Here is a 24,360-nt window from a genome sequence, read left to right as displayed (position 1 = left end):
ACAGAAAATCTGGGGCAGAGCAAGAAATTTCACCTAAATTTTCTCAGGTATCAGACTGTCCCTGAAACGGGAGCTGCTGCCCATCAGGACCTTCCCTACTGCCCGTAAGATGCCAGGGGCCGGCTGCAGAGCCCTGAGCCCAACTACAGCGCTCAGAGCACAAGGCATTGCTGCTCTCTAACAAATTATTCTGTCCATTAGTTACAGCTGCAAGTACCACATGGAGAAGCCAACAGGACATAGATATTGTGCTTCTGAGATCGTTAAGGCAACAGAAGACATGTGTTGACCCAGACATACTTCCCTAACTACGTACTTGCTCCCACTCAGCATTATGGTATGCTGGACCTTGGAAGCGCCCTGACTTGCATGAGAAACATCCTCCCTCACCCCGGCAGCATGGGAATCGCTTTGCTGGGAGGCTCCGAGTCATCCAGCATGAAGCAGGAGGGCAGGCAGCAAAGGACCTCCTGCCCCAGGGTTAGCCAGGTTCAACAGAGCGGTTGTCGAGGAGCATTACCTGTGCTGTCAGGCAAGAGATGAGTTGTGCCCCACAATGGGATTGTATTTAATGGAGATAAGCAGAAATTCCAGCAGATTTAAGAGCAGACATCAGGAAATGGGTAACGCTTCGTACCTTGACATGCCTCAGACAACTGCGGGAATGTATCTGCTGGCCAGGCAGGTGCAGGCAGCCAAGAGCAGGCTGGGAGCAGCACGGAGCACGCTGCGAACACAACCATCTGCAGAGGCAACTCTGCAGCCTCCTGAAACCCAAACCCTTCCCTGAGAGAGGGCCTGCATAGACCTACTATTAAATGAGCTGAAACCTGCAGTCACAACATGTTACTACACAACATCTAGGATGAAAGTAAATGCTTGAACAAGAAACTCGGGTGAAAAAAGCTGCAAGTGGTTCTTACAGCACATAGCACACAAGCCCACGGCCTCAGGGGACAGCGCATTGCACACCACAGCAAACTGTGGGGGTCAGCACCAGGCAGGGACATGAGCAGCGGGACACTGACAGCAGAAGGGAGGGCTAAGGACAGACCAACAGCTACCAGCAAAGGCAGGACAGACAGGAAGGTGTCCCTGGGTGCCAGGGCTGGATGAACGCAGTGGGATCTAACAGAAGGTAGAACCATCCAGACTGTAAATGCCCGATCTGGCGTCCAACACAGTGACATGCTGCAAGCCAGAGGAAAAAGAAAAACATTTGGTAAAAGAAGATGTATAGCTGTGAGAAGACTACTAAAAAGAAACATGTCGAGCTTTTCTCTGCCATTTCCTAGGAATAACAGGGACACCAAGAAACCTGCGACAGAAGAGATAGCCAGAGTGACTGGAAGCAACCCTAGCCTCTCTGCCCCGCTACATGCATTTTAAAGATTAACTTCTATTAAAAAAAAAAAATTAATGAAGAAACAAGAACATTCCCTTCCCAAAAACCCTTCACACCTCTAGCATTCACATAAAGGGTCCCTAATCTCCTTTCCTACTGCTCAGTCCAGGCACACGGTACGTCCCAGGCAGCTCTGAGGACCACTGAAGATGCTCTGCCTTGATGCGTTTAGTCTGAGAGCTGCTGCCTGCACAGCCTCCAAAAGCCGCATGCTGCAAACATGGGCTGTCTCCTCACGGCTCGAATCATTTGGGTGCATACTGTGATGTATAAAACCATGTTAAACTCTACAAATATGCACACACAAACATATCCATAGTAGAAATATATATGACTGAAAGATTAAGAATGATCACCAATAGGTTAATAAACAATTCATCGTTCCTGCTGCAATTCAGCAGGTTGCTTGCAAGCACCTACAGCACTCCCAGCTGCCCGCTGCTGGGCCCTGCCCAACATGTGCCACTCATTGCAGTCAAATGTTACAATTACCTACTTATAAAACTCTTAAAATGAGTTTTCCCAGTGCAATTTTAAAGGTGACAGTAATAACTTATCTGGGAGGTCAGACTTCCTTTTTCATCAGGGTTGCACCCATCCTGTCACCCCACCATCGCAGTAACTGAACCCCCACTGCGCAGGGTGCTGCGGGCCCTTCCTTCCCTTTTGAGAAGGGGTAAAGGGCCCCCATGGCATCAATAATTAAGGTTTTGTAGAAAGATCTAGACCAGTCAAAAGAGCCATCTACTAGGGAAAGACAGGAGAGCCATCTCCAGGCCACTGCCACCAAAGCAATCTAGCAAGGCAGAGAGGAGCGGCAGATGTGAGGAACACAGCAGCCCCAGAGCACAGCTCCCTGGCCCCAAAACCATTGGAGAAGGATGTCTGGAAATAAATTAACTCAGAGCTAAGGCTTTTCATGCAATATTAGAGCTTGTGGAAACGTGCAAGAGATAGTTTAATGAGATTAAAAGGGACTAGCAGATTACATGAGATATGTTTCTTATACTAGCACCCAAAGGCACCACCTGAGACTGGTACCTTGTTACAGAGACCAAGGAAGACCCTCACTACCCCGGACCAGGCAGTGAAGAGGCACAGAGCTACAGCATCACCTTGCACCTTTGATGCCTTCCTCCAAAGCACGAGGCACTTGTCATCACCAGATCCTGGACTGGGGACACCGCTCTGGGCAAGAAAGCCTGAGCTCCCCCTGGGCAAAGGACACTCCACAGGACAGGCTGAGCTCCAGCAGCTGTGGGAAAGCAGCCCTCAAAGAAGAGGCCAGGCCCAATTCCCACCCACCCTCGGGTGCCCTCACCCCATCCTGCAGCCGCACACTCAGCTTAGGAGTCAGCTGTTCCCACCCACAGCAGAGTATTAATTAAAAGCATGTTTAGGGCCAGAACAGTGACTGGGATATGGCCCCCAGCACTGCACGCATCTGCTTTCATCTGAATCATCTTTTGGTTAGTCACTAAACTCAGAGCCCTGGCTGTCCTGCTGCCCGCATGGCCACGGCAGGGAGGAGCCTGGGTCAGTCTAGGCTCTGCTCCCTGTTCCTCTCCTCCACCAGCATGGCAGTGCCAGAGTCTGTGGCCCCATGAGACCCCCAGGCACATCGGCTGGCGCAGCCCTCTCATGAACCAGCAGTGGCAGGTCTGCTGTGAGCCCAGTGGTTTGCCCTGTGAATCCATACTGTGCCATGGACCTGGGAGCCAACAGCGTGACCTGGTGATATTGTCACTTTTGTGCTCCAGATCTCCTTGAACACAGTTTTCCTCTGTCCCCACGTGTGGGTTTTGCACTCCCTCTGTTGCTGCCCTGCTGAGCAGCTTTCCCTGCCTGTGCTGATCCCTCCAAGGCAGGGTCTGTAAAGACGACCAAAGACCAGCCCCTTCTGCCCATCTATTCCCCCATCCCGTATTTCATGCCAGAGCCGCATATCAGAAACAGTATGGAAATGGTGGGCATGGCTCTGGGGTCCCACACAGGACATGACCCACTTGTGTTTGAGCGAGGGCAGAGGGTTGTGTTCAGCATCCCACATGAAGCTCCCCAGGCACAACTGCCTTAGGTGAAGGCACAGACCATGCTTGCTTACACCACCCATGTGCCCTGCCTGCTGCTTGCGTCCCTGCCCACAGCTCAGCCACATCTCAACCACCCACAGAAAAGCCGGTTCCAGTAGAGGTTAGTGGAACACATACACACTTGGATATCAGTGTTTTGCAAACGTGCTCCCAGGGGTTAGCAAGAGGTCTTGCATCTTTGCACAAAGACACTTGCCCGGGGTCTTCCTGCCCATGTGGTCCCCTGGGTCCTGCATGCCCTGGAAGTGAGTGACAGCTAGCCTGGGCACAAGGGCTCTGTGCTCCTCACAGCAGCTGAACACAATGTGCAGCTCAAGGCTGAGAAAAACCCACCTTGGATGCTTTTCTGGAACAAAGAGCCCCAGATCACATCACTAGGGAGTCCCCTTTCTCACCAGCAACCCTTTGCAAAGCCCCGCACTACCTCTGTGCAGACAGAATGGACCCAGCACTGCACTGAGGATGTAACAGGAGATGTAAAAGGCCAAACCACAGTGGGACCAAACCGTCCCTGCCTAGCAGAGGCCTGCACACAGCAGCAGAGACTATCCAGCCCAAAGCCCTGTGCTGCTGAAACACCCACCAGGCTCTGAGTTATGAGCCGCTCTCAGGAATGCTTTGAAGTGGCTCAAACCAGAGGACAAAGCGTGAGCAAGAGAGATGGAGAGGGATGAGAAGGTGCCATCCATGCTTTTCAGAAGCAGGGGGGAGCAGAGGATGATCCTGCAGGTAAGTCCTTGTCCAGGGGCACCGGGTGCTCTCAGCACATCCCTGGACCGGGCCCCGTGGGTCTGGTACAGACCAGCCATGGGAGCAGCTTTCTCTGGCCACAGTTTTGCTCCACCCCGGCTTGAGCATTTCCTCTCATCCCTGTGGTTTCCCTCTCAGTGCCGATGCCCAGCAGCCAGCTGGGAACACCCAGGAGAAGAGGCCTTGTGCCTCCCACAGGGCTGCTGTGCCAGAGGAGGGCGAGCTGTGCCATGCCATGTGGGGCAGGAGGAGGGAGACCCACGATTGGGCTGCAGCACACTGGTCTGCCAATTTTGGCGCACTCACCCCCTCCCTCGCTTTCCCTCTTTGATCCTGGCCATCCCGCTCATACATGCGGAGAATAAGTCTCATGGGTGACACTGCACCGCCTGTCCCCTCTCCCTGCATACAGTTACAGTCACGGCCATACCAAAAGCAGCTCACTGCAACGTTGCTCCCCAACGGCTCAAGGCACCCAGAAGCAGCTTCTAGAACCAGTCAGACATAGACCATTAGGCGGGATTTGCAGGGAAGCTAAGGAATTAAATGGAGTTATTCATTCCTCCGCTTACCGCCCTCCATCCTCCCCCTACTCAAACACCCCCACGAGTGGCCAGGTGAAGCACACGCCAGCAGGTCACTGGCCACCAGCTCTGGTGTTGCGCAAGGTACAGCCACAGGACACGCTGGCAGCTCCTGCCCGGCCAGGCAGGCAGGATGGGAGGGCAAAAGCCAGGGGAAGATACTCTGGCAAGCAGAGAAAGCTCAACCACAACACACACACACACACACACTCAGGAGCCAACCTTCAGAGCAGAAATGCATCTCCATGCCAAGAGCTCGGCTATTTTCCTCCCTCTCCCTGGCTTGCAGCTCTGAGTTAACAGGCTCAGCATTCATCCCCCCGCACCGTGTGCCACATGGGAGCAGGGGGGGCGGGGGGAGGAAGAGAGAGACTCAAATGAAATCCAGACCTAGAAAGCAGTTTCTTTTTTCCCCCTTGCCCCCCCGCCAGCTTCTGCTGGAACCACCTTCTGTCTAGAGGGCTCAGGAGGATGGAAAAAAAAAAAAAATACAGAAAGGAAGTGTTGCAAAAAAAAAGAAATAAAGGAATCGGCTGAAATCCACCCAGAGCATGGCTGTTTCTTCTTAACATGCAGAAGCTGCTGGAAAGGTAGGAGAGCAGAGGCAGAATATAACATATTAAAAGATCAATAGCCTACCTGAAATGCGGTCCCTCTCCATTACTATGGGATATATTTAGCATCCGCGTGTCACGGCCGTCCCTTTTTTCGGTGGCGTCCCCTTCTTTCCCCCACTTTCCCTCCCTCCTTGCCTTGCCTCCTCCTCTTCCAAAAAAAGCTCTTTGTCTGGTCTAATTTCTTCAATCTGTTGCAATCATGAATGCATCCAAATTACCACATTTCCATGTGCTGATCATATGTTTGTGCTCCAAACTGAAGTAGCTTTGTCTCTTTGAAAAAGAAGAGCAAGAGAAAAAGAGAAAGAAGGAAGAAAAAAGAAAAAGGGGGTGCATGACCCGAAAAATCCTGTAACTCCCTGAAATACTCCACCAGGCACAGGAAAACTGGAAATCCCGAGTCCTCTGTAAAACAGTCTTAAAGCTACAGCATGCGAGTGTCCAGGGGAACGCTCCAGCCTCCACAGCTCCCTCTTAATATCCACCAGGAGATGCTTAAGGAACTTGGCTCCTCTCAATAACAGAGCTAACAACTCATCCAGCTTCTCAAATCTCTCCCCGCTTCCCCAGTCTTATTTTCCTGCTATTTCCTCTATCCCCTCCTCCTTCCTTGGCTCCAGCATTTTAAAAGCGCACAGATCCTGCGCATTCCCCCACCCTGCCAGGTCTGAAGTTTCGATTCATGCATAAACTATTTGGCTGATGAAGGCTGACTTCATTCCCAGCACAGCATCATGGGCTGCTGCTGCTACCAGGCAGGACCAGAGCTACACACGTTTACTCTCCCTGTGCAACCCACTGGAGAGCTTCATGCTGACCCTGGCACTGAGCCCCGCTTCACCTTCCTCCCCTCTGCAAAACAGCGATAAGGGGAGGATTTCTGCAGCCAGCCTGAAAGCGATAGTGAAAGTCTCTGCCCTGGGAAGAAGTCCTTGGTCTTCTCCTGGGTCCCACAGTGGAGAGAAGGTGGGATTTGAGAGCAGTTTTCCTTCCCTGTGATGCCCGGGCAGGGCACAGGAGTGCAGAGGCAGCAGAGCAGCCCTGCAGAGCCCGTCGCCAGAGCCTCCTCTCCCCGGCCAGGATGGAGGGATGTGCAGCTGCAGCAACAGGCTGGCCTGCTTGGAAACTTCCACTTGGCTGGCAGCCAGGGCAGGCAGCAAGGACGCTGCGTTAGCACCTCTGCTGAGACGGTGCCCGTGCTTCCCAAACCACCCTGTGCGACCCTCCCGCGTCATCCACTGCCAATTCCTATTGACAGTGCAGAGCCTGAGTCACCCAGCCAGATGCAAGGGCACAGCCTCCGTCCCCAGAGCTGGCAAACAAGCCATCCCTCCTGCAGCCTGGAGGCAGGGATGGCAGACACTAGCAGCGATGGCACAGCTGCTATGCAGGCCAGGTGTGCTGAGAGGACCCTCGTGTGGTCAGCATGGTACACATGACACTTTTTGCCCCAAAATTCTCACAGTTCACACAGAAAATCACAAGTGTGATAACTGTGACAAAGCCTGGTACTTCCCCCCCATAGCATGGGCAGAAGGACAAATTGTTTCCTCACTGGATGAATACACTTCCAAGGAAAGACTCCAGGTGCTGCTGGGACCTTTGGACAGCCTGGACCTACCTTGCATTGGTTTTCAGTATGAAAAATCCCAGCAAACATGCATGTTTCCCCATACAGCAGCTGATGGGGAGTCACTGTCACTAAACCAGAGGGAGGAACACAGCTAACGCCAAGCAGGGTGGTCAGGCCAGCACCCCCACTGCCCAAGAGATGGCAGAGAGCTGGTAGGAGGCAGCCCCAGGACAGTCCATCCATTACGAAAGTTCTTCTGCAATCCCCAGTGCGTTATTCCCTGGGCAGGGAGGTTTAGATTTCTTCCCAAATTCCTGTTCTTTCTCTATTTGCTATTAAAGCTTTGCATGTTCCTGCTGCCAGTGCCTAAGACATTAGAGAGAGGACAATAAGCAATGTTTTCCCAGGCACAGACCAAAACCATGTTTCCTGTCTGAGGCCTCGAAGGTGCCGAACACAAAGCGAGGACCCAGGGGAGCTGCACAGCCCCATGCAGCACAAAATCCAGTCCACTGCCTCCACTGAGCAGCCTTTATTGCCAAGCTCCTGATGCTGGAGAGGAAGGGAAAAAACTCAGGGGAAGTATCAAGAAAGGAAGAAGGTGAATGGAAAGGAAGGAGGGATGGGGGCAGCACACATCTTTGTAGACTTTAACCCATCGAGACCCAGGTGGTCAGGAGGGACAAAGCAAAGGCGTCTCTTCTCACAGGGCAGATCACCATGAGGCACTCAGGGAAGTGAATCCAAACCATGACTAATGCAATTGAACTTTAAATTCATAAAACCTCCAGATAGATGCTCTCATTCAGACTTCAAGTCCTCAAGCAAATTTGAACAGATTCACTTTAAAAGGTACAGTTGTGTGTCTCCATTTGAAACGGTGTCACAAAGCACTCCTGCCACCACTGAAGGGAGCAGTGGCACTGGGGTGTCTGCATTTGAGAGGTCGGTGCTCAGCCATGCTGTGCCCATGATGCCAACATCCGGGTTTGGTCCCTTCAAAGGCACAGTTCCAGTAACCTGCATGTTACAGGGTGGGGGTCCTCCACCCCCCTTGGTTTTTGAGAAGCTCGCCACATGCCTCTTTAAATGGCTATTTGGTGGTCTGTGCATTGTACAAGTCCATATAGATAAAGATAAGATATACTGCATTTTCTAATACTACTGTTAAAAGGGTTGGGGGAGGAAAGTCAAGCACATTTAGGGTTTGGGAAGGGGATAGAGAAGACTCTCCCCTGGCTGGGGCTGTCTTCTCAGGGTTCAAGGCCCCCAAGGGCTGTCTTTTGGCAATGCCATGAGGAGAGGGAAGAGGCAGGAGCAACTTTTAGGAAACCTATTTGCCATAAAGATAAACCCAATTTCCATTTGCAAACAAGCTGAAATGAAGCAGGAGCCTTGCTCCGCCATCACCCCGTGCTTGCTGAGGCTGGCACAGGGGTGCACACGTTTTCCCTCACCCACCTCGCAGCTTTAAATATTACCAGGGGTGGCAGCCAGCAGGAAGCACTGACAGGTGCAGAGAAGGCTAGGAAGGAAATCACAAAAGTAAACCAAACCCTGATCCAGGCTCAGTTTGAATTTTCTCTCTCTCACACCTTTCCTAGGCTAGCCCAACACCACCCAAGCCCTTTGCTAAGCAATAAACTGCTTGTTGTGCACAAACACATAGATAAGCAAGGAGGGTGCTGTGAAGACAGCACAAGCTCACCCCGACCATGGACATGCCACAGAGCCTGAGACATTGGTGGGCAGCCAGGAGGGAATTTAGGACTATAGACACTGTCACCAGCCACAGCAGCAGCCACCGTAGTACAGATGCCTGCAGGTATTCAGGCAGATCCTATTTGCAATTCCCTGTCTGCCTCTCTTTGTTTATGCTGTAATTATGTTCCTGTGGCATTTCATCCAACAGAAGAGTTATTTTCTTTTATATCTGGCTCCCATAGTCACAGCTGGGCAATTCTACCGTGCTTTTAGCAAGCCAGCCAGGTATCACTGTATAACCCCAGCCCTGCTGCTGAGCGAGCTGGAAAGGATGAATGCTGCAAGTCCGTGCAGGGATCAGAGGTTCAAATTGCATTGACAAAGGTGCTGGGAAGCAGCCAGAGCAGCCAAAGACCTCCAGGGCCTGGAGAGGCAGGAAAAATGGGGATTCAACTGGTTCTTTCACAAGCTCAGCTATATGCAGCACCAGCAAGCTGGGAGGAAAGTGCAGAGGGGAAGGACAGTGCAGCAGAGTGGAGCACACCTAAATCAAATTACGTTCAGTGAAGCATTTCCACATGAGGAAATACAGGCCCAAACTCAAACAGTGCAATCAAGTGTTACTCCATTATATTCCCTCTATGCCGTTTACCCCCAGGCTGGACCCAGCCAGCAGATGACAGTATCTGAGCCTCCACTGTTTGTTCTGAGAACCTTTCAGTTTCATTTAATATGAGCCCTGAGGATAGGGAAGAAGAAAGTGCTGGCTAAAATTCTCCTTTTTCAGTTGGTAAAAAAAAAATTAAAAAAAAAAACCAACACAAAACAAAACAAAAAAAACCCAAAAAACCAAAGACATGGCCCTCTTTTCCAAGGGAGGTACTTATCCTCTGAATGCTGCTGTCCTGCTCTTTGCCAGTTATTTTTTCTTTGCCTCCCCACTCCTCCATCCCCCTCTCCCAGCTGGGCAGACACGGAGCTGCCCTGCCCTGGACCACCACTCCTGGCTGCTCCACATCTGCTGCCAAGCACTATTTTGCTCCTACCTGATTATTTCTTATGAAAACCTTTATTTGTTCAACACAAGGAAACGCAGATCCTCCCAAGTTATTACTTTTTCCAAGCCAAAGACCATGCCCAGGACACAGGGTTTGTCACCACCCAGAAGCGTGTATGACAGTTGCAGCAGGGGATTGTTGAAACAGCAGCAGGGCATCTCCCCTCCTGCGCCAAGCCCACACAGCCCCCTGAGATGATGCCTACGTGAGTCTCCCTCTGTCTCATCCCCTCCTGTGGAGGGATGTATCTTTAAGGAGAGCCCCTATTAGGGCTCTCCTCCATGCTGGCTCTCAACCCTTCTTCCTGAAAGTCTCAAACTGCCAGAAATCCCTTGCATAGTCTCCCCAGGCTTTCTGCTCATGCTTTAACACCCATGCTGAAGTATTAATAGCAGCTGGCAGTGCAGAGTGAAAAGCAAAGGCAGGAGGACTGGATGCTCACCCTCCTGGGAGAGTGCAGGGAATCTCAGATAAGTGTTAACTCTTCCACGATCCTCCACTACGTTTTCCTTCCTGGACTCCTCCCTACCATCACTCTTGCCCTCTCAACACTCGCTCTTCCCCAACTCACTACTTGAGTCCCCCCCAAATGGGGGGGTTACTCCATATCTGAAGGTCTGTGGTCATTCCCCACCAAGCAGTCGCCGGGCAAAAGCAATGTTCCCAATGGTATTACTGTATTTGCTCTTCAGCCTCCTGCCTCCCAGGCAGGTCACTGCAACAGCTCCTGCCTGGCAGAAGGAACCATCAAAGGAGAAAAGTCTTCAAGAGAGTTACCACCTGGGTCTGGTAAGCAGGCAGACTAAAAGAAGGAAGAATTGCACCAATCCCTGCAAACACCTGTGGGAGTTGCCCATCTTTTTTCTAGGCTTATTTAATAAGGCAGGGCACAGATTGCATTACACACTGATCCCCTACAATGTCTTCAGACCAGCTTGCCCCAAGGAGCCCCAGAGCCACCCCAGCCACAGCACAGCAAGTCCAGCTCCCTGCACATCACCATGCCATAGCCAGCTGAAAAGCTGCACAGTTTCCAGGCACATTATACCTGGGCAGCGCGGGCTCCTGGGAAGCAACGCTCTGCTCCTGTGTGTTGAAGCAGCTCCTCTGGCGTTGAGGGCAGACCTCACCTGAGCACAGACCTGCCGAGATCTTTGTTTCACCTTCTTTAGGAAAGCAGCTCCTAAACTCATGGACTTTCAAAATATTGCTGTCTATAGTGCAATCACAGGCAAAGGGCTCTCTCTGCATGGATTTCACCATGTTACTCTACCGCAACACAACAGAGATGCTGTGTTGGTGCGATGCAGCCAGAGGACACCACTGCTGTCTTACCTTGCCTTAAATCCCCATTGCTGAAGAAGGGCCGATCCACTGCAGGAGAGAAAACGCTCCAGAATTGGGCAGCAGACCCTATTTTCATTTAGCAGCAGAATCATCCAGGCCTGGATGCTTCTCTGAACATCATAACATGCTTTTGACCAGAAATTAAACTACAAAAAATAATAAAAAAAATAATACAAATAGACTGCTCCATCAAGCCAGTCAATCAGGAATGCCTCTTGCTACTGGTGCTTCTCTTGGACCTCACTCATTGCTTTCACAGCTTCCAAAATTTCAGCAGAAAGATTTCATGCTTTGCAGGCCAGCCTTGAACATCTACAATGCTTTATCCACTAGCCCAACTGCAGAGTTGCCTTACAAACAAGTCATCTCTCTGCAACAAACAGCATGAAAGGCTATGCTTCCATCTCTTTTGCAGTCCTAGACACAAGATAAATATAGCAAGGAGTAAATCAGTGCTCTCTGCCTACGGTACAATTAAGGGTTTTGGTAAACACTAGCCACCGCCAGATGCGCCAGCCTCAGAGGCTCAGAGGATGCCTGTGGTGGGCAGCCAGCGCTCGGGAATTTGCCTCTCCCCATGTGATGAGGGACACCAGACCCTGAGGGGAAGAGAGAAAGTTGAGCAGCCACAAGCTGGTCTGCCAACATGTCCAAGAGCAAACTGACATTTCAGCAACAAAAAGACAAAGAAAATAAACACCATGGAGAGACACATGTATTCAACTGAGAGAAATGTGACCACACACAGCTGCTTAGGTAACCAGCACCGCATGAGCTAGCACATACAGATCAGGTGACACACCAGCCCTCCTTCCTCCTTTCATTTTGTTCGGTCTTCCCCTGTTCCTAAGGGGAAGGGTGCCAGACGCTGCACCCCACACACACACTTCCATGGCTATCCTATTCCTCCAGTGCCTGTTGACACCTTGGCTGGAAGTGTGTGCTTTCACTCCCCAGCCCCAGGAGGGCTCCTCCCAGACTGTCCCATCAGCTCCTGCACAGGCACCTTGGGTCAGCCACATCCCAGCACAGCCATGCCCCTCGCAGGATGTGGGCTGGGGCTGGCAGAGACGATAATGAACATATTTCTCTCTCCCAGGGCACTGCACGCTCCTTTAGAGGACTGGGGTCCCACCCGCCCCCCCCCCCCCCATCCTTCCCAATGAGATGAGACAAACAAGATAAAACCACATTCCACTGCTATTCCCCCGCCCTGCTCTCCCACCTCCTCTCTGCCACAGCTGATATGAGGTTCTCTTGAAAGAGAACCTTCATGGCCAGCAGGTTGAGGGAGGTGATTCTGCTCCTCTGCTCTGGTGAGACCCCACCTGGAGTACTGTGTCCAGCTCTGGGGTCCTCAGCACAGGAAAGACATAGACATGTTGGAACGGGTCCAGAGGAGGCCACAAAAATGATCCGAGGGCTGGAACACCTATGCTGTGAGGACAGGCTGAAAGCGCTGGGGTTGTTCAGCCTGGAGAAGAGAAAGCTGTGGGGAGACCTTATTGCAGCCTTTCAATACTTAAAGGGGGCTTATAAGAAAGCCAGGGACAGACTTTTTAGCAGGGCCAGTAGCAATAGGACAAGGGTTAATGGTTTTAAACTAAAAGAGGGGAGATTCAGACTAGATATAAGGAAGAAATTTTTTCATGATGAGGGTAGTAAAACACTGGAACAGGTTGCCCGGAGAGGTGGTAGATGCCCCATCCCTGGAAACATTCAAGGATAGGCTGGATGGGGCTCTGAGCAACCTGACCTAGTTGTAGATGTCCCTGCCAATTGCAAGGGGGATGCACTAGATGACCTTTAAAGGTTCCCTTCCATCCCAAAGCATTCTATGATTCTATGATTTCTATGAAAGGGCATTAGGAGCTTACTCCAGAGATGCCTGGTCCCAAGGTCATAAGTGACCTCACTCAAGGACTACTGCTCCTGTCCTGGAGAAGTTGCACTCTGCACCTCTACAGCTCCTTTCCTTGGGGGAACCCTGTGGACCTCATCAGTACTCATCAGCAAACCTGTATCACATTCCAGGGAGGGAGATGATTATCTTAAATCACAGTCAGTAGCTAAAGCCTCCAAACATTAGAGAGCATTAAATCCCCAGTCATTCCTGAACTACTGATTTATATTTCACTATCTGGTTTCGTCACATCAGAGCCCATGGTGCCAGGAGCTTTACGAAGAAAGCATCAAAAGATCTACCTATTCACCTGTGATGTCCAGTAGCCTTTTGGGACTAAAAAGAGACTATACATAGGACTGGAGATGAATCACAGGTATTGTAAGGGAACCGGACAACAAGCCAGTGCTCAGTAATTCCCCTCAATAGCAAACAGGCCCACAGCACCTATCACTACTCCTTAATTTCTTAGCTGTGCACACAAGCGCCTACGCTCCCTCATTCACCATAAGTAATGCACATCTCTGCTTGATGCACGTGGGAGCCCCACAGGACTATCCCAGGCAGCTTGGAGTCCACATGTCTGCATTACGCAAGCACTGTCCTCGTATGTCTGTGCAGGAAACCAAGCACCTGAATCAAGAGCAGCCTTTTCACTTTAACTTCTTGTTGCCTGGAGTTGGGATTTCCTGCAGAGCTGTGCTGCTGCAGAAGGGACCCTCCAGGCTGGCTGGTGACAAAGCTTCACCCTTTGCTGCTTCGCCGTCGTGATGAGAAAGATCAAGACGACACACGTCAAACGAGGGCTTGTCACTAGGGAGCCTGAGGAGAGCAAGCAGTGCATGTGCATGGGGACGTTCTTTGGCACTGAGATCCATGCAGCTGGGGTGACCAGTGTGGTGCTTAAAACAAAGGGGAACAGAGGCTGCCCAAAGAACTTCATATGACCTCATCTAGGGACACGTCCAAAGCAATGAGGCTGCAACCACAAGTCTCTAATTAACCCCTCTGCTGCTCCACCAAGGTGAAAGGCACAATCCATGCTAAAAACATCACACTGCAATGCGATGTTGTGCATCCCCACAGCTTGCAGCTAGACCAGAAGTGCTGCACTCCCAGCCTGCATCCCAGTGTGCCAACAGGAAGCTAAAAAAGGATGCAGTAAAGGTTAGGATAATCTGAAGGTCTGGACCAAGGTTTACAGGAGGGCTTCCTAAACTCAGTTTTCTCAGATATCACAATTACACATAGAGGGCTGTGCTGTGTGGTGGGGGTACCCATGTTTGAGCTGCAGATGTGTGACAGTTCTGGCAGCACTTCCCTGGGTTGGGGGGCAGGAACTTAAAAGCCTAATGGGTCTTATAGTACTCTGCATTAGCTTACGTAACAGTAATCATGTACGCTCGACTAGGGAGCCCCTGGCTTTTGACATTTCTTTTATTTCCACTATTCTGGTTAACCTGCAACCTCACATAAACCAATTTCTAAAGTTGTTCTCTTACAGACTCCAGGCATAAAGAGGGGATATGGTCCTCAGGGCGAGGTATTAAATCAGGAGATGGAAACAGCAAGATCTAGTGCTTTGTCTACCTTTAGCTCACTGCATGAACTTGGAGCATCCCAAATTAGCGAACCCTGCTGAAATCCTGTTGACTCTGTTGAAGTGCCATTTTAAGCTATGCCCACAGCTATATGTGTTCAGCTTTTCTACCCACCCAGCCACACATCTTTCCATTTCAGTACCCATGGGGAAGGATCCCCAGTTTCACAGGCAATGCAAAAGGTACAGCTTTCAGCTTCTCTGCTGCTCTATTTCCCCCAACTATGAGATGGGAACCATCAGTAACAATTAAAGGGAAAATCCAAGGCTTAACCAGGGAAAAGCAAAATAACACAAGAACTATCTGTGCATATTTTGTTGAAGTTTTCATGTAAGACTATATTCTCTCCACTTTTATTAATCCCAGCTACCAGCTCCTGCAGAGACCTCCTGGGTGCCCTGGGCAGCATGACAGTGCAGTGCCATCATGGTCAATGGAGTCCTAGAGCTCATGCCCTGAGCAAAAGCTCACAAGCTCATACCATGACCAGCACCTTTGAACCATCTCACTCGTCCTGCCTCTCCAGCCCACACTTGTCCACCTGCTGTGGCTTCTAGCCCCTCTATCACCATCGACCTAAAGGGTGGACAATGGGGTCAAGCTGGCGCAAACAAGAAGCATGCCTGGCACGGGAGTCCCTCTGCTTTATACCCAAGAGAAGTATTTAGACAGTATGAGACAAACTGCCCTGATGAAGGTTTCATGACATCAGAGTGCCCCTTTCTAATGCAACCCAGATAGCTGGCCTCGAGCTTCATGCCTCTCTAAATTATGCCCTACGCTTCCAAAAAGCACCGAGACAAGTTGTGGTTGATCCTCAGCCAACTGCTGATCATGCAGAAGTGGGGCCACTAGCACCCTGTCTTTTTTGGATGGAAAAACTGTGCCTGCCCTGGACTGCAGCTGGCCCTGGCAGCCTGCCCCTGCTCTGCTCAGGCCGGCTCCAGGCAGCCATGCAGCCAAAGGCTGAACCAGGAAAGCTGAAGCACCTGCTCCCCTCCCACCCCTTTGGGACTTTTCATGAACAAAGCACCTGACCCACAAATAGCACCAGTGCAGGAGCAGTTCTGCTGCAACACAGCTGGAAAATATCCTCTTCCCTGCATTCACCTACACAGAAAACACACACTGTTTTAGCTAAATCACTAAACTCTTATCTTTTTCTGGACCCTCCTGCATTACCCCCACCAGGGAAGTTCCTTCCTCCTAGCAAAAAATGAATTGTAGCCTGGAAACAAATCAAAGTACAGAGCATAGCTGGCTGCCCAAGAGGAATACGATGTCGATTTCTTCTACTCCAACTGCTCTGGGGCTGTTTTCTGGCCAGCTCAGGAACACATCACTGCTCTGGATGGCAGATGTCAGCACATATTTCTCTCTTTCAAATTCATCAGGTACAGTTGTAGGAAAATGAAGTGGGAGTAACTTCCCTGACACACCGTTCTTAACTCTGCAAAAATATTGTCCTAAGCTACCCACATCAGGTGACAATGCCATTTTAAGGGCCACAATTCTGGACACTGATCGAGCCTTTTATAAAGGGCTTCTTCCCACTCCTCTCCTCTCTCTCTGCCCATTCCCAAGCACATGTTGAACAGAGCCTCCAAACCACTCACAAAACTCGACCTTATGGAAAGGGTCCCATGTCCTAACTGAAGGGGGACAGTGCCAAGCCCCAGACACCTTCCTTGTCCTTGCAGTCCTTGAGCCGAGACCCTCCCAGCTCCGGCTATCAGGCTGCACCCCAGGATAGTGCTGCTGCTGATGGTGAGCCACAGCCCCGAGCTGGCCCATCGCTGAGCTGCAGGCAGTGAGAACCAATACAACTAGCAATGCCATGGAAAGAGGGAGCCAGCAGTGAGCCCAGCTCCACGTGTCTTCCACTGAATGGGCCCTGGTTAGGTGTAGCTCAGCACCTCCAGGGTGCTGGACATCAGAAGTTGTTTCTGTACTAATAATTGTGGCATCTCTTCATATAGCCAGAGCCCCATTACAACTGTGAGATGCTTGAACACTGTCTTAATCCAGCATCTCCACCTTCCCAGGCTATTCCTCAGGTATGGATGACATTTAACTCCACTTTTGCAGCCAAAGAAAAACAAACTGAGACAAAGCATAGGAGTCACATATCCCCCCTAAAGGTAGCTACCTAAAGAAATTATGGCCCCCTATAACCCTATGGGGATATAGGTTCCTCCAAGAAGCTTATTCTTCCAATCATCAAGTAAATGCTCTCAGACATTTCCTTGATAGCCTCCAGTTCTCTCCATTGACCAGCCCAGATGAGGCCCACCTCACTGGCTTACCTGGGACTATGCAGCAGGCCTGTATGAAACAAAAACTGAAGCTCCAAAGCCCCAGAATTGCTGCTTACTGAGCAATGCCGGATGCCAATGCCACACAAGCACTTTCAAAGGCACAAGAAAAATTCAGAGGAGTCACAGAATAAGGTTTCCAAAAGAGGTGGATGTCAGATCTCCAGGTTCCTACTGTCATTGCATGCCCCAAGGCAATACGTGGTGTGTGGATGACTGTGTAGCTATCTAGATCCCAAGATTCGGTGGCTATAGAAATGCATGTCATCCCTTTCTTTGTTTAGGGTGGCAAAGAGCCCAAAGCAACCCCCTTCTGTGATGCTTCACTTACAACCACTGCTCAGTCATCCCAACCCCAATTTATCTTTTACAGGAATAAAAGCTTCTGGGTACAAGGCCAGATGTGCAGAGGGGAAAATTTGGACCTGAAACAAGGGGAAATTGAGCTGCAGTTATATGGAGTCATAAATATTTACTGCAATGTAAACCGGAGCACTGAGCTGCTCATTTGATTTTAAACTTGAAAAAAGATATTAAAATTTAAAAGGTCTCTCACCAGAAAAGTGGAAAAGTATATAATTAGAGTCTGAAGAAAACAAGCTTGAACAAATGCTCTGTGTCTTTCAATTTAGATTCTCTACACTCCAGTTACCTTTGGAGCTGTACCAATTCCCATTTCTGTCCTTGGGCATAAATGTATGAAAACATGCGGTGCCAGGGCTGAGACTGCAACCTCGTTTTTGCACAGGCAGAAGATAAACATGCACTTCAGTTCAAAACTACCAGCTTCTGCGCTGGTGGCCAAGTCTTGAAGCATCAGCTTTAAAATGCAGCTCAGTTCTTCTGGACTGAAGGATCTCTGCTGCAAAGCTTTAGCACCCAGATCAATACTGAGACTCCATGCCAAATTATCACCCTATGCATTTTTCCTGCCATTTGACATTAGTTTGGGGTGCAGTGGCCTACTCTGACCATATTTACATCCTCTCAGCAATACCTCACAACATTAGGGTTGGAGATGGTGACAGTGCACGGCTGTGAAGATCCAGATGCAAAGCAGCAAGTGTCCCAGCAGCAGGACAACATCAGTGTGCCATGTCCCCTGTGACCCTTGCCTGTGCCATAATGTGAATACCTGTCCCTGTGCTTATCACTAGCATTTGATGAAGGCCAGGCAGGCAGTGTCACAGCTCCTGGGGCGTTAGTGCACGCTTAACTGGACGTCTGTGACTAATCCCCATTCCACATGTGCTGATGCCTTGATAAAGCAAAACGTTGAAGTCACCACTCTAGGAAGGCATCCCGAGGGTGGCTTTCTCCTCCCACCCACGCAGAGGGAAAAGCTGAAAACATCTGTTTTGATAAGTACTTCTGGGAGCTGAGACAGGATATGAGGGCTGAGAAGACGACGAACTGAAATAGCAAATCAAGCCCAGAGGGAACAACTGTGAGTGACAGAGAGACCAAGGGGATGGAAGCGGATGAAAGCCCTGAACCAAGTGTGGCCAGAGCAGGGTGTTGAGGCAAGTGGGGTTCTTGGGGGGACAGGCTGACTGCAGCAAGCAGCAGAGACAACTATCAGCATCCCAGAGAAAACGAGGCAGCAATGCCAAGGAAAGGTCATACATCTCAGAGAAGCAAACGTGAAGGAAGATTTCAATTGCAGCAAAACGCCTACTAAGATGAATATCCATGGTGTACAAGAGACCCCAATTCTGGAGACAGACACTTCTTGCAAGGGTTTGGACCTTTGGAGCAGCACAAGTCCATTGGGGTGAGGGAGGGGGTGCAGGCAGAGCCAGGAAAAGGGGCCATCAAAAGGAAAAGTCCAGAAATAGGCTGTCTCGGCTTCCTTTTGGGTATTTTACATGACAAGACTGAAACTTTCTACCCCCAGTGGATAATTTGGGTCAGTCCAATGCCTGCAAGCACCAGGGACCTGTCTCTGCCCGTGGACAGTCCCAACCAGTGTCACACACATGCAAGCAGAGCACACAGGCTTGGGTACTCACAAGCACCGAGACTTCTGCTACTGCTTTCCTGAGGCTGGAAAACACCTTTTTCAAGAAAGATACCCTCCCACCTGCTTTCTTCTGAATCAGAAACAGCTTCAGAAACATTAAGCTGCAATTAGGAGTGTAAATTTAGTCACAAGCACATATAATCCATAAATCTCCACATCCAATAAAAAATAATAGCTAAGGAGAGTACAAAAGAGCCTCTAATTACTAAAGCTGTATTTCAACCTCAGGCCATTCCTGCTTTCTGTTGCCCTGTGTTAGACCCCTTGAATTGAGATGGGGCTTTCCAATTATTCTCTCTGGGTCCATTATTCAGTAAGTAATTAATCTTTTATTTTATACTGCTCTCTTTTTTCAGTTTTTTTTTTTTTAAATATATACATACTGCTCTCTTTTTTGTATATGCTGCTCTCTGCAACATAGACAGGTCTGCAATTATTAGCAGCTGGCTTTGCCTTCCCAACCATGGCCACTGGACAGCAGGCAAGAGATATGATTTCTAAGGGTTACCTCTCGCATTCTCTCTCTCTCTTTTTTTTTTTTTTTTTTTTTTTTTTTTTTTTTATATTGGATGAAGAAGTTTCAAAGAGAAATTCATGCAACCTACTTGGACTTGTCTGGTCACTGAGTCTCTGAAGTCTCCTGCTGGAGGTCCGGGTGATTCCTAAAGCAAGAAAGTTTGAATGGGTCAAGGGAGTTCATGTGAATATGGTATATGTGGAGCAGTCTCCCCGCTCTGATTCTACAACTGATGAGGCACATTTTCTGTTGGGAATCTGCTATGCACAATTATTTCTGCGACTGAGGGAATGTTATATGTTATTTTAAACAGAAAAACACTTGAGGAGAGACCTCCACCTTTCCCTGAAGAAGTCAAACATTATTATTCAAATATCTCAAACCCACGAATGTATTTAGGGTTTCCAGAAACACCAGAGAGAACTTCTGAAATCATTAAGTGGGACATGAACCTTTGCCTCTTGCTGCAGGATATTTTATCCTAGAAACAAGTGCCGCACTTCCAGAGACAGGTTTCCTTGCTGAGAGAAGAAAGCAGAGGAATTTAAGGACCAGCACATGCCCTGCACTAGCAGAGAGCTCAGCAAAGAGCATCCTGCAAAGAAACTGCTTCCCAGAGGTGCTTGGCCTCTCCAGCCAGCTCAGCCACAAGCAGCAGTGGCTCCTGCATTCAGCATCACAGGAAAGCAAGCAGTGACTGCTTTCTGGCTAGATTGCACCCAGCATCCTGGGAACACGTCGTATACGAGAACCCTGTCAAAGGGTTAGAAGGGCTGAAACACAGGATACATCACGTGCTCTCGGCAGATGCTAAGCCAGAACGCAGCTATCCAGATGCTGGGCTAATTCTACTCCATCTTTTTTAATGATAAAGTATTCATCATACTCATTGGGGTAGCACACTGCTAATTCACATGCACTGTGCTGGACAAAGATACGTGGACATCTTAACCTACCCTACATCATACGTTACTTTGAAAGACAAAACCCAGACATACCTGTCTCCTCCATTCCCATACCCATTTCAAAAAGTAATCAGTAACTCCCAGATGCCTGCCTGCCTCCCAGACTCCACACGAGCCAGTGGGGCCTGCTGGCTACAGCAACATTTCTAATCCATCAGCAATTCATTTAACTTCTCCGCTGTCCCAGCTGCCTATTTGTGAAGTGGTGATTTCAATAACACTCATTTCTCAGGTATGCTGAAAAACTCAGCAAGAACCAGAATTCACCTCAACGAGCCTTTGGTTAAAACCTCCCCATACACAGAAACCATATGTTGATTAGTGCCTCAGTTTCTCTTTTCTTCAGACAATAAAAACAGAGACAATAAACACAGTGAACCACCTCATGTGGGATGCTATACTCTGAAACTACCCCGAATGCTATGATGTCCCGATATGGGGATTCCCAGAAGGTCTGGCAGCTCCTGAGTCTCTGGTGGGTCCCACTGGAGAAACAATAGCTCCAGGATGATGTCCATCATCTTGGACACCAGAAGCTGGAGCTGTCAGGCTCCAGAACAGAGCCACAGAGGCTCCTCAGCTCAACACAAACCCTGCCTGACCACACCAATATTTTGAATTGGGATTTCTACCCTGCAAACAGCTAGAGAAACTCACAGATTTTTGGGGTGATGTTGTTGCTTAATTACAAGTGATAGCCTTTAAACAAGTATCTTCATTTCTCACCAACTACCAGATCTGTTGGACAATAAGCAAAGGGGTTAAACCAGCACCAATTTAAGCTGCAGAACATCCCTGAACTGTGATTTGTAACATAGCAGCAACCTTACAAACCTTGTCAGCTGACGAGTGCATCCCACGCGGGGCGGGGGGGGAATCAAAGGCAGGAAAGCTTTCATACCAATGAGCCCTGGGATGGAGGGAGGGAAGGGAAAAGAGCTGCCTGGCAACTTGACATGGAAAAAGTGTCTCATACTCAGAAGCCTCTGCTTATAAATATACATATGCATGTGCATTTTCTCTCTCCCTTTCCTTTTCTAATATAAAAACCCTCTGTGCCTACAATATGTGGCTGAACCACATGGCCGGTCCCAGGGAAACAGCAGAGCTGCCTGACCACAGCAGCACAGGGAGAGCCCCTAGCCAGCACTACACAGAGCCATCCCCCCACTCAGCTCTGTCCCCCAAAGAGCACCGCCAGCCAAAGGGCCAAAAATAGAGCTGGGACCATCCACCTGCACACACAAACACCCAGCCTGCCTTCTTAAGAGCTTTATCTGCATTGCAACAGGGCAGTCTGCTGCTACACACATCACTGTCTGTGGTTTCCAGTACTGACAGTGAGAGAAGGGCTGAAGTTTCTAGGAGCTTGTGCACTATAACCACCATTATAAATTTTAAACATTTTTTTCTGTTAAACCCAGTCCTTGATCTTTTTTCTTAATTATTTTCTCCTCTCTAAATGTCTACTGCTTCTTTGGACACTAGCAAGGATGGAAAGGCATATTTCCTCTGCTCGACAGTTTTAAATAGCACTTCTTCAGACAAGCTGCAAGAGCACTCGAGTCCTGGCTCAGCTCCTTGCAGAGAATGAACACCTCTGCTTTGTCTGCATGCAGGCAAGGTGTAGTGTTGAAATCTGGCTTTCATAACTGCTCAAAAACTGGAGAAAAAAGGTCCCTTATGGGTGGCACGCTGAAGAACGCAGATATGTAGCCATGCTGAGCTAGTTAAATACATCCAGTTATGTTCAAAGACTTCATTCAGTCTGCAGCAAAGCAGGATGGAAGCAGAGCAGAGAGCTTACAAAGCTTGGACAGGATCACACATAGGAAATAGGCTTTATTCCCTTTAGCAACGACTCCAGTGGAAAAAGCACACACAGGACTCTGAGCATCCAACACAGCACAGCCGTTGGAGCATCCATACGCTGGTTGAGCCTGTACCTTCTATGCAAACATTTCTGAGAATTTGTTTATCTGCCCTGTCTCACAGGTTTTCTCTGGGGATCTGTAATTATTATTGACACCCTTTTTAAACAGGTAAACCCAAAGGTGGATAAGCTGAATTGATTTGGAGACAGTATCAGAAGGAAGTTTTTCTGACAGCTGTTGCTTCAACCCCCTCTTAACAACATTAATAACACATAATAATGCTGTTAATCCCCTTTCAACAAAAGGGAAAATAAGGGGGGAAACAAGTAATTTGTACAGGCTGTCCAACACCATAACAGCAAATCTGGAGTCCAAGCCAAGCTTGCTATCCATGATGCCCTGCTGCCCCTCCACTGAGGGAGGATCCAGACAGTCCTGGAAAGCAGATAAACAGCAGGGAAAGCTGGCAGCCTGGCAAGACAGAAGAGAAGATATGTCAAAAAAAAAAAAAAGAGAAAGCAACAGCTAAAAATATGCTGCTCTGAACACACCGCCAAGAAGCCGGCAATGTGGGCAGGATGGGAGAGCATCGGCATGCTAAGCACGTTCTGGGGTTACCTCTATTTATAGCATGGAAGCAGCAGGCTAGGCCCCGGGTTTGGGCTGCAAAATGAAAATCAAAGGTTTCCACCCCAGACACAGTGTCTATGCGTCTTCCCTCTTAACGCAGTTCAAATGCCCTCAAGCCATGCTATAAATTTATTGTAGTGTACTGGACTAAGAAACATAATGAAATATGCTTTATGTAGCTGAAGTTCAGAATGCTTCCCCACATCCCCAGCCGAATTAGTTCAAAATGGAAGAGTCCAACAGTTAAAATCAGTCAATCCAAGAACAGTTCATTCAACCCAGCGGATGTGCCGCAGCAGGACAAAGTTATAACATTCGCAGAGCCTAGCCTCACCTTGGCTCACTGGCTGAGCAATATTTTTTCACGTTTTATAATCAATGACTAATTCCCCTCCAGATCCACAGACTAGGACCATATGGCACAGCAGAAAGGCAGCGGCACCAAAGGCACATGAAGCTTGACTGGGGTCTCCTTCGCAACTGCTGAAGCCAAGAATTTCTCCAACTGGGTTGTGTCAGTGCAAGCGAGATCCCAGCCAGGCGCATGTCTCAATCACTCCCTCCCGATAATATTGGGCCAAATATTCTACTATTTCATGCTTCTTGCAGCTACTGATATAACACACCATGGATGTAAAGCATTGCAGTATTGAAACAGGAGCATTTTCTAGACACTTGCCCCAATGTAAAAGATGCAGATGTGGTGCAGGGCAGCAGGGAGACTGAATCCAGCCTGTCTGGAGAAACTGTTTTTGCATGATACACCCCAAACTTTTTATGGATGCATATAATAGTAACAAGACAGGCCACTTGAGGTTTATTTTCTCTTCACAGGAAGTGATCCATGCCACTACACTCATACCATGTAAAAACAGAAAGAACAAATGAGTAATTTCCATTATCAAGAGAAACCATGGGGTGCAGACAAACAATAGAGGATGTAACCCAGGAACTTGCTCTCTGTACACAGTCCAGTAAAAACAAAAAACAAACAAAAAAAAGAACCCAAACCAAACAAAGGTCATGTCAGAAAGGGATGGGCCAAAACCAGCAAGAGACATCCCACACTGTGCTGGAGTCAGCAAAGTGGCACCAGGTCATCCGAGCAGCCAGTGTGACCCTTGCTTCTGTTAATGCATTTACTAGGGGGTCTGAGATCAGATAATTCAGCTTCTTTTGTCACCCAGCACGAACACAGCAGGACGTCCAGACAGCACTGGAGACGTGTCTCCATCCAAGACCAGTTTCCTTCTACAGACGTTTCCCCACTCCTGGCTCCCCAGAGCTCTCTCCTGGGGTGTACAAGCCTAGGCCAGGCCATGGAGCCATCCCTAGACTCCACCAGCTTCGGCACCGGGGTGGTGGGAGACCCCCCCAGCAGAACAACGCTTCAGTGGTGTC

At 49.3% G+C, this 24,360-nt stretch overlaps 1 protein-coding gene across 1 annotated transcript in view; it reads right to left on the bottom strand.

Annotated features, from left to right (window-relative positions):
- Nucleotides 1-5,549, bottom strand: part of SEPTIN9 (septin 9) — a 104,193-nt gene extending 98,644 nt beyond the window's left edge. Inside the window, exon 1 of the mRNA XM_082326764.1 lies at nt 5,472-5,549. Coding sequence (XP_082182890.1) covers nt 5,472-5,493 — 22 coding nt within the window. The 5' untranslated portion in view covers nt 5,494-5,549. The remainder of the gene's footprint in view (nt 1-5,471) is intronic.
- Between the last annotated feature and the right edge of the window lie 18,811 nt (nt 5,550-24,360).

Source organism: Platalea leucorodia (genome assembly GCF_965183815.1).
Source record: "Platalea leucorodia genome assembly, chromosome: 14".
NCBI classification, from domain to species: domain Eukaryota; kingdom Metazoa; phylum Chordata; class Aves; order Pelecaniformes; family Threskiornithidae; genus Platalea; species Platalea leucorodia.
This window is presented reverse-complemented; position numbering and strand designations above follow the sequence as displayed.